Genomic DNA, 14,105 nt, shown 5'->3' on the forward strand with positions numbered 1-14,105 from the left:
CTGGTTCACCATCACTTTCACCTTCGATCGATTTGTTGCCATCTGTTGTCAGAAGCTGAAAACAAAATATTGCACCGTGGAAACTGCCACAGTGGTTCTAACAGTAGTGAGTGTGGTGCTCAGTCTGAAGAACATCCCTTGGTACTTTATATATGAGCCTGAATTTATTGTTGATGATGTACCCTGGGGTAACACCATGTCACTAAGTTTTTACACAGAAACTGCATGGGTAGCTTTTGACTTGTTCTGCATGACTTTAACTCCTTGCTTCCCATTCCTTCTGATTCTGCTGCTCAACACTCTGACTGTCAGATCCATTCTGGTGACGGGTAAAATCCGCAGGAGGCTCCAGAAAAGCAGTAATTGTGAGGATCGCAACGACCCAGAGATGGAGAAACGAAGGAAATCCATCATCTTGCTCCTCACCATATCAGGCAGTTTTGTAGTTTTGTGGATGACAAGAATGCTGCTTTTACTATATTACAGAATAACCATGAACATACATGATCTCTCGGGTCCGGGCCACATCGCTGAACAAACTGGCTACATGCTGCAGCTTCTGAGCTCCTGCACCAACACCTGTATTTATGTGGTGACCCAGACTAGGTTCAGAGAGCAGCTGAGGGATGCCCTGTTGTACCCATTCACTGCGGTTCTTGCATGGTTTCAGTGAAGCTGCATTCATAACCACCTTCCCAGTGCCGTCCTCTCAGCTATTCTACTCCCTCTTTCTCTAACTCTGTGATTAGATTGGGCAAGTAGTGCCCCACGTGTAACTTGACTGGGTGCATCATGGCCTGATATGGTAATTCCAATGCACAGGGTTCCAGGAAGCTGCAGAGAGTGTGGACTTAGCCTGGTCCATCACGGGTACAGCCGTCCCCACCATCCTAAGCATCTACGTGATCTACGCCTCTACAAGATGGCGGCGCCTACCAACAAAGATCCCCACCATCCCGGCCACACCTTCTCCTTCATGCTTCCATTGGACAAGAGGTACAGAATCCCTCACCATCATGTTCAGGAACTGCTACAGCCCTACAGCCATCAACACCCCCTTACTATACTTCCTATATACCCATGAGTGTGGGTACAATTTCTGCAAATGACAGCACTGTGTTGTGCCAGATCTCGGACAATGCTGAGAGAGACAGGAAGGTGAAAGAGAACTTAGTTACATCCAGACAAGTCAACAACCTCTCCCTCAATATCAGCAAGATGTTGTTATCTTTAGGTTGCAAGGTGTTTACACCCCGGTCTGCATCAAAGTTGCCGAATTGGAAATGGTCAAGAGCATCAAGACTTGGCATATATATCACCAACAATCTGTCTTGTACCAACCACATTGAATCTGATCCTCCCACTTCTTTGAGAGACTGTGGAAGTTCGACAACTCTCCAACAACTCTCAACAAATTATACAGATGCACCATAGAAAACATACTATCCCGTTGCATCACAGCTTGGTTGGAAACAGCTCTTCGTAAAACCACAAAGAAATTGTCGATGTAATGCGGTCCATCACACGGACGAGCTTCCCCACCATTGACTCCATCTAAACATTACTCTGCCTTGTTAAAGCAGTCAACATAAACAAGATCCTTTATCACCCTGGTCATTCCCTCTTCTCACCTCTCCCATCAGGAAGAAGATACAAATGTTTGAAAGAACATGCCACCAGATTCTTCACCACTGTTATCAAAAAGCCAAACAGTCTTGCCATAAGCTAGGGCTTGGTCCTAATCTGAGATGACCCGTTGTCTTTTCAAACACGTATCATTGAATTGAATTGAATCCTTTATTTGTCATTCAGATCTTTCGGTCTGAACAAAATGTTGTTGCCTGCAGCCATACATGTAATAATAAAACAACACACAATAAACACAAATTAACATCCACCACAGTGAGTTCACCAAGCACCTTCATTGTACCGTTGGCCCTGTGTTAGCCTACATATGACAAATAAAACTGACTGACTGAACTGATCTTCCAATTTACCTCATTAGGATGTTGGACCTTTTCTCGGTAACTCTAATGCTCCAATACAGCAAGCCCAGTCAATTCAAGTCAAGTCAAGTCAAGTTTATTCGTCACATACACATACGAGATGTGCAGTTAAATGAAACGTGGCAATGCTCCCAGACTTTGTGCAAAAAGACAAACAAACAAACAAACAACCAAAGAAACTACAACAGAATGGAACAGAATCACATATTCTTTTACATATTAAATATTGTGGGCGGAAGGAAAAAGGGAAAAAAACAGCAATTTAAAAAAAAGCAGTCGAGTGGTTCAGTAAAGTTAGTCCCTGGTGAGATAGGAGTTTACAGTCCTAATGGCCTCTGGGAAGAAACTCCTTCTCAACCTCTCCATTCTCACAGCATGGCAACAGAGGCGTTTGCCCGAACGTAGCAGCTGGAACAGTCCGTTGTAGGGGTGGAAGGGGTCTCCCATGATCTTATTGGCTCTGAAGTTGCGCCTCCTGATAACACTATATTCTGCACTCTGTGATGTTTCTCTTTGTTCTATCTGCTGCACTTCTGCATGGCTTGATTGTACTCATGTACAGTGTGATTTGATTTGACTGGATGGCAAACAAACAAATGCTTTACACTGTATCTCAATACAGGTGACAATAATAAACCAATACCAACTCTAATTCTACTTCAACAATGGAACAATAAGGACCTGTGATGCTGCTCAAGCGAGATCTTCAATGCATCTGTACCTCACTATACTGTGCAAAATAAAATAAACGCAACTCAACTTGACTTGACTGTGATATTGCTAGAGTCACTGGCTCCTGTTGCAAGGGAACAGGTTCAAGGATCCGACTGATAGAACAGAAAAAGGCTCACACTCCAATTAAAGTATAAATCATTTATTGGCAACAGAGAGTAAACATCTACTTATCTAGGTTTGCACAAGTCCCCCTCTACAGCAGCACAACTCCCTCTCTATGCCCCCTTATGAGCAGCTGGTCGCAACCCAGTCCGTCAGTGAGGCCTTCCAGTATACATCAAGTTTATTGGCAATAGGGGGTGAACATCTACTTATCTAGGTTTGTGCAGGACCCTGTCTACAGCAGCATAACTCTCTCTCCCTATGCCCTGCTCGAGGCACCGGTCAATATCCCAGCTCTTTGATGACCTTTTGAAGAACAAAGGAGCACGCTGCAGATGCCTGCTTTATACCAAGTGGGGCAAGAAGCCGTCAGAGCACTACTTCAAGCCAATAGGATTCTGAAATACGCCATTAGTCCCCCAATAGAGTCATAGAGTCATAGTGTGGAAACAGGGGCCTTTGGCCCAACTTCCCCTCGCAGGCAAACATGTCCCACCTGCCTGGTCCATAATTTGGTCCATATCCCTCCAAACCTGTCCTATCCATGTACCTAGTCAAACTGTTTCTTAAACGTTGGGATAGTCCCAGCCTCAACTACCTCCTCTGGCAGCTTGTTCCATACACCCACCACCCTTTGTGTGAAAAAGTTACCCCTCAGATTCCTATTAAATCTTTTCCCCTTCACCTTTAACCTATGTTTGGTTGGTTAAGAAGGTTCAACTGTTGGGTATAAATGCAGGAATAGCAAGATGGATTCAACAGTGGCTGAATGGGAGAAGCCAGAGGGTAATGGTGGATGGTTGTTTATCGGGTTGGAGGCAAGTGACTAGTGGGGTGCCTCAGGGATCTGTGTTGGGTCCTTTGTTGTTTGTCATGTACATCAATGATCTGGATGAAGGTGTGGTAAATTGGATTAGTAAGTATGCAGATGATACCAAGATAGGGGGGTGTTGTGGATAATGAAGAGGATTTCCAAAGTCTACAGAGTGATTTGGGCCATTTGGAAAAATGGGCTGAAAGATGGCAGATGGAGTTTAATGCTGATAAATGTGAGGTGCTACACCTTGGCAGGACAAATCAAAATAGGACGTACATGGTAAATGGTAGGGAATTGAAGAATACAGTTGAACAGAGGGATCTGGGTATAACCGTGATTAGTTCCTTGAAGGTGGAATCTCATATAGCTAGGATGGTAAAGAAAGCTTTTGGTATGCTAGCCTTTATAAATCAGAGCATTGAGTATAGAAGCTGGGATGTAATGTTAAAATTGTACAAGGCATTGGTGAGACCAAATCTGGAGTATGGTGTACAATTTTGGTCGCCCAATTATAGGAAGGATGTCAACAAAATAGAGAGAGTACAGAGGAGATTTACTAGAATGTTGCCTGGGTTTCAACAACTAAGTTACAGAGATAGGTTGAATAAGTTAGGTCTTTATTCTCTGGAGCGCAGAAGGTTAAGGGGGGACCTGATAGTGGTCTTTAAAATGATGAGAGGGATAGACAGAGTTGATGTGGACAAGCTTTTCCCTTTTAGAATAGGGAAGATTCAAACAAGAGGACATGACTTCAGAATTAAGGGACAGAAGTTTAGGGGTAATATGAGGGGGAACTTCTTTACTCAGAGAGTGGTAGCGGTGTGGAATGAGCTTCCAGTGGAAGTGGTGGAGGCAGGTTCATTGGTATCATTTAAAAATAAAGTGGATAGGCATATGGATGAGAAGGGAATGGAGGGTTATGGTATGAGTGCAGGCAGGTGGGACTAAGGGGAAAAAAAAAAATTTGTTCGGCACGGACTTGTAGGGCCGAGATGGCCTGTTTCCGTGCTGTAATTGTTATATGGTTATATGGTTATATGGTTATGTCATCTGGTTCTCGATTCACCTACTCTGGGCAAGAGACTCTGTGGATCTACCTGATGTTTTATCTATCGATAGCAGGGGCCCACAGCATTTCCCACCCTCTCTTGTTACCAAGCAAAGCCCTATTAACTATTTGTTATCTACAGACTATTCGCACGCCTGGCTTTCTCACTACAACTCCCTGTTCAGTGAAAGCGTTCTGTTGTATTGAGTGGCACCACCAGTGTGTTGAATGGAGTAGGTTCAGAGCAGGCCCAACAACCATTGATGGGATACTGTGGGCCTCCAGCAGTTGTAGCACAATTCCTCCCCCCACATCACTTGCAGTTTCAGCCGTGTAAATGGGTCACCTGCAGGAGCAGTGCCAGGAGCAGCATCAGCTGCACCAAAACATGAAGACAAACAACACAAAAAGCTGGAGAAACTCAGTGGGACAGGCAGCATCTCCGGAGAGAAGGAATGTGAGAAGCTGCCTGTCCCGCTGAGTTACTCCAGCTTTTTGTTTCTACCTTTGGTTTAAATCAGCATCTGCAGTTCCTTCCTACCCAAGACAAACAGCACTGCAGATGCTGGAATCTAGAATTTAAAAAAAGGCTTGATGAACTCAGCAGGTCAAGCGACACATGTGGAGGTTAATGCTTTAAAGTTGATGCTTTGGGTTGAGCCTTAGCAGAGGAAAGGTTGCCAGTATTTAGCAGTATAAGACAGGGTGGGACAGAGGGTGGAAGGTGATAGATAGAGCCCATCATTTACCCACCCACCCCACCCCCTCACATTACAATAGACTGGCTATCTGTCCTTTGGAAACAGTGCGGAAACAGACGCTGGCAGAAGGGACTGTTTCCACACGGTCTCTTAAATCAAAAGTCTGAGGAAAGTGTAGATGATGTTTAACTGGATGCTGCCCAGATTAGAAGGTAATCAAATTGGATTAAAAGCAAAATTGGATTAACCTGGATTATTTTTGCTGCCGTTTGCAGTTGAGGAGAGATCTGATGGAAATATATAACATATCAGGGATGACGCCAGATTCAGCAGTGACCATACCGACACTGGCAGTACCCACATTATATATTTTATTTACATTGGGAAGAAAGTCCAGGACCGCATGGGGGCGCTGTTCTTCATTAGCAGGGACATGTGCAGTGGAGCTGGCAATCTCTGACTTGTCTCAGCAGCTCAGTCCTGGTCTCGAAGGAGGAGGAATGGCAATCTCCGGTTTTATGTAGTAATTACACCTGATGAAAGTTCTGAAATTAGAAAGACCTCTCATGTCCGGCTGAATCCCCTGCATCCACCACTTCCCTGCCTCAGCACACAGACCTGCCTCTAGCACGTCCAGGTTTCCGTCACCAAAGCTAATGGTCCTCTGATCCGTGGCCCCATGGAGTGTGCTGCTGTGCATAAACTACCATGAGCAATGTGTCTCAAAGGGCTTTTGGTCAGTGGAAAACCTCAGAAGCTGCCTTAAGGGAGCAGGATCCTCTTAGGAACAATGCAGTTCTCCATTTACTACCCGTTTCGGCCTGTAACCCATGACAACTGCACTCCTTTAGCCATTTTCACAATTTTTTAATGAGGGATCCAAAGGCACCAGAAATAGGACAACCGCGATTTCCAGCATGAGGCTGCTGGGGCTGTCGATAGTGAGCTGCAACAACACTTCCTCAGCCCAGGTATTCTTGTGCAGTGCTCTCCAGAACTCAACAGAGACCTGATGGGTTGCTGTCAGCAGCCTTACCTGAGGATGGTGTCACCGTCAGAACTGGGTGCACCAAGTCCGCACCAATCAACGATCACCTGTACACTAGTTCCATCCTACATACTGGGGACAACTTACAAAAGCCAAATAACCTACAAACCTGTATGTCCTTGAAAAGTGGGAAGAAACTGGAGTACCCAGAGAAACCCCACGTGATCACGAGAAGGAAGTACAAAACTCCATACAGTCAGCACCCGCAGTCAGCATCGAACCCGGGTCTCTGGGGTCCCAAAGGCTAACGAGCAGCACGGACAAAAGCAGGTGCAAGCAGGAGTGGGCCATTCGGTTTGTCGAGCCTACTCCACCATTCAAAAGGATCATGGCCACTTTGTTACTGCAATGCTACTTTCTCTCTCATGCACTAATAACATAAGCTCTCAATTTATTTAATTTCCAATAATTGTATCAAGTGTACTCAGAGTCACCAACCTCCTGGGTAGACAATTCCAAACATTCCAAGCTCAGGTCAATAAATGCTTTCTCAACTCTGTCCTGACTGGCCCACCCCTTCTCATGACTCTGTGACCCCTGGTTCCAGACTCGTGGGGGCGGCAAGGTGGAGCAGCGGTAGAGTTGCTACCTTAAAGCACCAGAGAACTGGGTTCAATCCTGACCACGGGTGCTGTCTGTATAGAGTTGATACCTTGTTCCCGTGACCGCGTAAGCTTTCTCCGGGTGCTCCGTTTCTTCCCACAGTCCAAAGACGTACAGGTTTGTAGGTTAATTGGCTCTGGTAAAAACTGTAAATTGTCCCTTGTGTGCAGGATAGTGTTAGTGTACGGGGATCACTCTGAACATTAATAGCCCATTCAAACTCCTGTGAAAAATAATCACAATCCTCACAAAACAAATCTCCCAAAGAGACAGGCACTACACTACACTCAACTTATAAAAGCTGTCTTTACAATAAATCTCTGCTTTCTGCTTTTTTTCACAACTAACATCACCTCCAAATGGCTGCTCATTGGCCATGGAAAGATTGGTTCTGCAGACAGATTTAAACTGTTCTCAGTTCAGCTGAAGAGTAACAGATTTGAAGCATTAATTGTATTTATGTCTCCACAGAATGATCTCCCCCCCTTGAATACATCCAGATTTCCCCATTTATATTTGAGAAAATAATTAATGTTATATTGAGTATATTGGGCAGCTTTGTCCAAAAATGATCTAAGTTTTGTTGGCATTGAATAATTATTTTAAAGAGCTTGTAAGACAACAAAAAATCAGGATAGGAATGAAATTGCCTTTATTTGAAATATCATTGATATTCCTCCCACAGTTCATTACACTTTCCGTGGAACATCTTGCGAGGAGACTCCAGCCAATTGTAGCTCATTCCAAGGCAAGTTTTATTATTAATGGTCTACTGCTTTAGTCAACAAAAACCTTTTCATATTAATAATGATGCAACTGTGTGATCTCCAGGGAAGTTTCACTCCAGAATAAATGCACTGCTCCTCTCCATGCATCTTGTAATCAGGTCGAGCACTTCCCTCCATCACCAGTAGAAGACATCACCTTCCACCAAAAATGCGGGAGGCAACAATACTGCATCAGATAGAAGACATTTACTACCCTGTTCTTGCAGCTGTGGGAATTCCAGGTAAGCCAATATCTCTTGATGTACGTTTGGTAAATGCATCTTAAAATATTGAACAGTCATCTTGTAACTGATCGACACACGTATCAATGCGTTTTATGGCCTCTCTGGTCTTGTGCTTCCGTAGTTTAGTTTAGGTAGTTTAGTTTATTGTCTCGAGTAACGAGGTAGTGAAAAGCGTACTTGGATTTGTCCAATTGCTTGTTCTGATTAGCCTAGAGCTGCAGATGTATTGTACAGAGTACAGACCACACTGTGGCTATCTCTGCCACAAAGTCCATTCCTCAACCACTGACTCTGTCCCTCTGGTCTGCAACTGCCTGATCATAAAGTAACAAGCAAGCAACCCAATCTGCTGTTGAATTTCATTTTTCCTCCTGTTTGTTCATTATATATTTGCCTGTCCAAATGTATTCCTTCTCCTCTCTTCCATAAGCAAGGCCACCAGAAATTCTGCTTCCTGCGTTCTACCCACCAATCCTGCACTTGCCAACTCAGTGTCTCTCACCTACATCCTAAATTCTCACCGCTGGTGAATAATCCCCACATGACCTCCCCCGTTCCAGCCCCACAGCCCATCCAGGCGTCCATATGAAACAAGACCAGAAAGTGCTGGTAATCTCAGGCAGCATCTGCAGAGAAAGAGGCAGTGATACACGTCAGTGACCTGCCATCAGATTGGAGGGAAATTTGAAATAATCATGTTTTAAATTTTAGGTGATGGTGAAAAGGGCAGAGGAAAAGTGGAAGGGTTCCCTGAGATTAGTTTGGGACAGGGCAAGGAATTAGAGCACAGAGGTCAGTGGGATGGAGAATTAAACTGTAGTGGACATGAAACATGAACTCTGATTTTCTTTCCACTGATGCTGCCTGACCAACTGAATGTTTCCACCACTCTGCTTTTGCTTCATGTGTGTATTAGACTGGAGACCAGGAGTGCATGAGTGGACAACAGAATGGTTGAATCTAATGGTCAAAGCCTGGAAAAATAATACAGGTGTGTGTGGGAGTTGTCAATGGAAGGACATGAATTAGGTCTGAGATGCCCTTTAGAGGAGAGAAGGAAACTGTTTGAAATAGGAAATACAAAAGGACTGATTGTCTGAAATAGTTGAATTTGAGTTTGGCTATTGAAACCTGTTACATTCCCAGTGAGAAGTGAGATTCTAATCCTATGTCTAACTATTAAAACAGTGCAAGGAATCAATGACTGCAAGTTCAGAGTTTGCTTTCGCAATGTTGAAAAGGGAAGAGGAGTGAAGATAGGTTGGTGGAGACATCACTTTAAACGGGTGGAATTTGTGGACAATGATCATTGATAGTGGAAGCTAGTGAGGAGAGTGAAGTCAAGAAGTCCCCTATACTTGATCTCAGTGGCAGGGGAGGGAGTGAGGGTAGTAATACACAGTATGTACCAGATGTAGTGAGAGCCCTGTTGACACTGACAGATGGAAAACCATCATTGGGAATATGGGAATATAATTGAAAACTCTGTTATGTGAGATGTCAAGACTAGAACAGATGCAAAGGAGACAGTGGAGAAACTATGGGGCGGCACGGTGGTACAGCGTTATAGCTACTGCCTTACAGCACCAGGGACGCGGGTTTGATCCTCACTATGGGTGCTTGTCTGTACGCAGTTTGTATGTTCTACCTGTGGCTTGTGGGGATTTACTTCGAGATCTTCGGTTTCCTCCCACAGGTGAGGTGGGTCAATACCACACAGAGGAGTCTTTCCCCATGAAGCCCATTGACCTCAGTTTTACCACAGAACCTTAATGTCACACTGTCCAAAATGTCAAATAACATCCAAACCTCAGTTTAGAATATAGAAGGTACACAAAAATGCTGGAGAAACTCAGCGGGTGCAGCAGCATTTATGGAGCGAAGGAAATAGGTGACGTTTCGGGCCGAAACCCTTCTTTAGAATAAAGAACATTGCTTCATGTTTGCACCAAGGTGGGAATGGGGTCTGGAATGTGTAACCATAGTGAATTTAAAACAAAATACTTTACTTGTGAATAATGTTTGCTTGATAATACCTGGCATTGTTTTGTTAGTGACTAGGATTGGACCAATCGGGCAAGAATGAGCCAGATTATATCGATCCTTATTTTGTGTTTGGGACATACCCGGGGAATTTATTTATTGAATGGCTGATGAACCTTGAAGGGATGAATGACCTGTTGCTGCTCACATTCCCATGTAATCCCTTGCTCTCTGGAATTGCCTTCATTACTGGGATGTTGATCAATCACTTACTTGCTGTTTTGCATTTGTTGTAGTCAACTTGATGGCCATTGTGATCCTGTCGAGAGGAAAGTGCAGACTCTCCAGGTGTATCACTCTCTACCTGGTGGCCATGGCAACGGCGGATACGATGGTCATTTTCACTGATGTGATACTGTACACGATCATTCCTTTTCACTTCCCAGGAACTTACATGTCCACCACTCCTGCAATATCCCTCCTACTCGTCCTGCTCTCTGCAGCCACCGATGTCTCTGTCTGGTTCACCATCACTTTCACCTTTGATCGATTTGTTGCCATCTCTTGTCAGAAACTGAGAACAAAATATTGTACCACGGAATCTGCCACAGTGGTTTTAACAGCAGTGAGCGTGGTGCTCAGTCTGAAGAACATCCCTTGGTACTTTATATATGAGCCTGAGTATATTGTTGACAATGTACCCTGGGGTGTGAAAGTTTCATCGAACTATCTCACGGAAAGTGCCTGGTTGGCTTTTGACTGCCTCTCTATTATTTTAACCCCTTTCCTTCCATTCCTCCTGATTCTGCTGCTCAATGCCTTGACAGTCAGACACATTCTGGTGTCGGGCAGAATCCGCAGGAGGCTACAGCAATGCAACAATAATGAGGATCACCCTGACCCAGAGATGGAGAAGAGAAGGAAATCCATCATTTTGCTCTTCTCCATTTCAGGCAGTTTTATACTTTTATGGATGACAAATGTTCTGTATTTCATCTACAGGAGGATTGCAAATGTTTATGTTTACACGAGTGTCCATGACCCCAGTTACATCGCTGAACAAACAGGCTACATGTTGCAGCTTCTGAGCTCCTGCACCAACACCTGTATTTATGTGGTGTCCCAGACTAGGTTCAGAGAGCAGCTGAGGGATGCCCTAATGTACCCATTCACTGTGGTTGTTGCATGGTTTCGGTGAAGCAGCAACTACGTCAGAGCTACCAGTACAGTTCAGTCTCATTTATTCTTCCCACTGTTTCTCTGTGTGAATTGTGACAGCGCCCCCTCCCTTGGATGCCACTCTGATCCCTATCACTGGCTGACTGTCCAGGAGAGGCCGATCCCCAGTATCATTGGTAATCGCTGGTTCCAATTAGTTGATATTAGTTATGGCAACCTAAACCATGTCAGCCTTCTCCCAATATAACCCAGGCAAAGAGGGAGGGGGGAGGATTGGCAGGTCTGGCGGCAACAAATGCAAGGATCAGGGCTTCATCAAGAATCACCTCTGGCAGGACAATATTACTTGGGTGAAAGTAGGCGGTTCATTTACATGGTGAATATACTCATTCTGCCCAGTGAGGCACTAGAGTTGTATTTAGCTCTGGTTGTCCAAGGCAACACATTTCATAGACATTGACAATTTGGAGACTGTAGGAGGGGTACAGCTGTGGTGATCAGAATCATCAGTGGACCTGCAGAACATCATCTCAGGCATTTGGATCATGTCACCAAAGTTTGCCGTCTGGATGAGAAATATTGGCGCGGCCATGGTAGAATTTTGGTAACTGATGCAACAGCAGACCATGTCATGAGATGCCTTGAAGCAAAAATTGCACATTGTCAGACCCCAATAACTGGCAACAATGCATCAAGTTCAAGTTCAAGTAAGTTTATTGTCATGTGTCCCTGTATAGGACAATGAAATTCTTGCTTTGCTTAAGCACACAGAAAATAGTAGGCATTTACTACAAAACAGATAAATGTGTCCATATACCATAATATAAATATATACACACACATGAATAAATTAACTGGTAAAGTGCAAATAACAGAAAGTGGTTATTAATGTCTCCTCCATGAATGTCTCCTCCATGTCATATTTAAATTGTATCCATTTTGAAGCATTATCACATTGAAATTACAATTGGTCAAGATATTTCAGTAGTCCCGACTGTCTACATTGAGATTTTCCACATTGGGTCTCACAAACTACAATAGTGTGGAACATTGAATCTGAAAATCATACCTCAAGAACTCTGATAGCTCATAAATTTAAACTAATGAATTTTCAGTGTAGGGCTTTGAAATAAATTAACCAATCTGATTTAACCAGTTCCTACTCACACGGCTGAGACTGTTTCCAGCCATCTATTGTCTTGAGTTGTTGGACCAATACAGTCCAATATTCACTCCTGTTATGTTCGATAAATCACCGGATTCAAGCAACATAGTTTGTATAACACGGTATTTTATTTCAGTACAAAATAAGGCACAATAGACTCAGGTAGCCGCGTACGCACTCGCAAAACCCCGATTGCACAGCAAAGCGTGCCGCCGAGTAGTGACCTGTTGATTCCGTTAGCCCTGAGAGCCGCTCCATTCTTTCATCATATGTCAGTCCCGCCATCCCGGGAATTAACCTGGTGAACCTACACTGCACTCCCTCAATAGCAAGAATGTCCTTCCTCAAATTAGGAGACCACTTACTGAAAAATGTATTTTCCGCACCAATCTTTAATCCTTCAGCTAACTTGGTAGACACTGCCTGCTTACCATGGGTACTGATCTCCCCATCATCAAAGTGATCTAAAGGAAGTGCTGCCTCATAAAGGCAGCCAACATCACCACTGACCCTCATCACCCTGGCCATGGTCTCATGTTATTCCTAGGTACAGAAGATACAGGCATGAAAACCGTGACCACCAGGTTCAAGAACAGCTTCTTCCCAGCAACCATCAGGGTCTTTAACTGTACAACACCATTCTCAGCATCTTTGAACATCTGTGGACTGTGTCTTTGGTTACACTATGAACTTTACGATACTGAAGTGATCTGAAATTGATCTGTGTTTTTGATTTAGTATTATGGTTATTAATTTATCGAATTATATTATCTGTGTGTATTAAGTTATGGGCTTGTTAAGCTATAATAAGGAAAAACGTAATTGTTCCATTGTCGATACTTATGACAATTAAACACACTTGACTTTCTTGACTTGACAATTACAGAGGCTCCTCGAGGTTTTGCTTGATTTTGCTTACGGAATTATGACTTTTCTCAAACCGTATTTAAATCTATACTTCCTGGTTTTGAGTCTTTTCTGGGTGAAATAGCTTATTCATGTTTATTCCATCCAGGCCCAATCCTGATGACATAAACTTCAATTAAGTCTCACATCCAGCCTCCTCGGTTGCATAGGGGGAAGAAAAACAATAGTTTATCCAATCTTCTTTCATAGCCTCTATTTTCCAGTTCTGGTAACATCCGCACATGTCTCCTCTGCACTCGATTATGTGCATTCTTGTCCTTCCTATAATGGGGAGCAGAGAAAAATCAGAAAGTTATTAAATTTTCTCTATCAGGAGAGATTAAAAGTGGATTGATGCTACATTGGCAATCAGCAGGAGTAACTAGCACCTTGTGGTCTGTGTGATTGTAGGGCAGTGACTACATACATCAGGTATGCAGAGGTATTATTTTTCTGAATTTTGTACTGTCATACCATGCAAGAATTTGAGGAAAGGAAGGCTAAATAACTCATGTTGTACCTCAACAAGCAAAAGCTAGTTGTAGACATAATCTATGAATTCCCCAGCATTTCTATATTTTATAAAGACGGGGTCAGGGACAAAACTAATGACTGAAATTAATTTATGAATCAACACCTCAAATATTGTTACCATAGGTGTTTGGTCAAGAATATAAAGTTTCAATAACCTTTATGATATGCGGTAATGTGAGAGTTGTAAAATATATAATTGAATAGAATAAAAATACTAGGGAACTTGCGTAGAAATGCGTCTCACTACATTTAAAGTCCATTATGTA

General features: G+C 43.5%; 1 protein-coding gene across 1 annotated transcript; it reads left to right on the forward strand.

Annotated features, from left to right (window-relative positions):
* Positions 1-5,470: 5,470 nt before the first annotated feature.
* Positions 5,471-13,271, forward strand: LOC129700451 (probable G-protein coupled receptor 139). Its single transcript, XM_055640947.1, has 2 exons — positions 5,471-8,069; positions 10,352-13,271. The coding sequence occupies exons 1-2, from the start codon at positions 7,997-7,999 to the stop codon at positions 11,251-11,253; spliced, it is 975 nt and encodes a 324-aa protein (XP_055496922.1). The 5' UTR covers positions 5,471-7,996; the 3' UTR covers positions 11,254-13,271.
* Positions 13,272-14,105: the final 834 nt, after the last annotated feature.

The sequence above is a fragment of the Leucoraja erinacea genome, chromosome 9 (assembly GCF_028641065.1).
Source record: "Leucoraja erinacea ecotype New England chromosome 9, Leri_hhj_1, whole genome shotgun sequence".
NCBI lineage: Eukaryota > Metazoa > Chordata > Chondrichthyes > Rajiformes > Rajidae > Leucoraja > Leucoraja erinaceus.

What these genes read in the sequence shown, in the direction of transcription:
- LOC129700451 (XM_055640947.1), top strand. Translation starts at nt 7,997, where the DNA reads ATGCGGGAGGCAACAATACTGCATCAGATAGAAGACATTTACTACCCT. An exon ending in TGCAGCTGTGGGAATTCCAG is followed by an intron (nt 8,070 to 10,351) that starts GTAAGCCAATAT and finishes CATTTGTTGTAG; the next exon opens with TCAACTTGATGGCCATTGTG.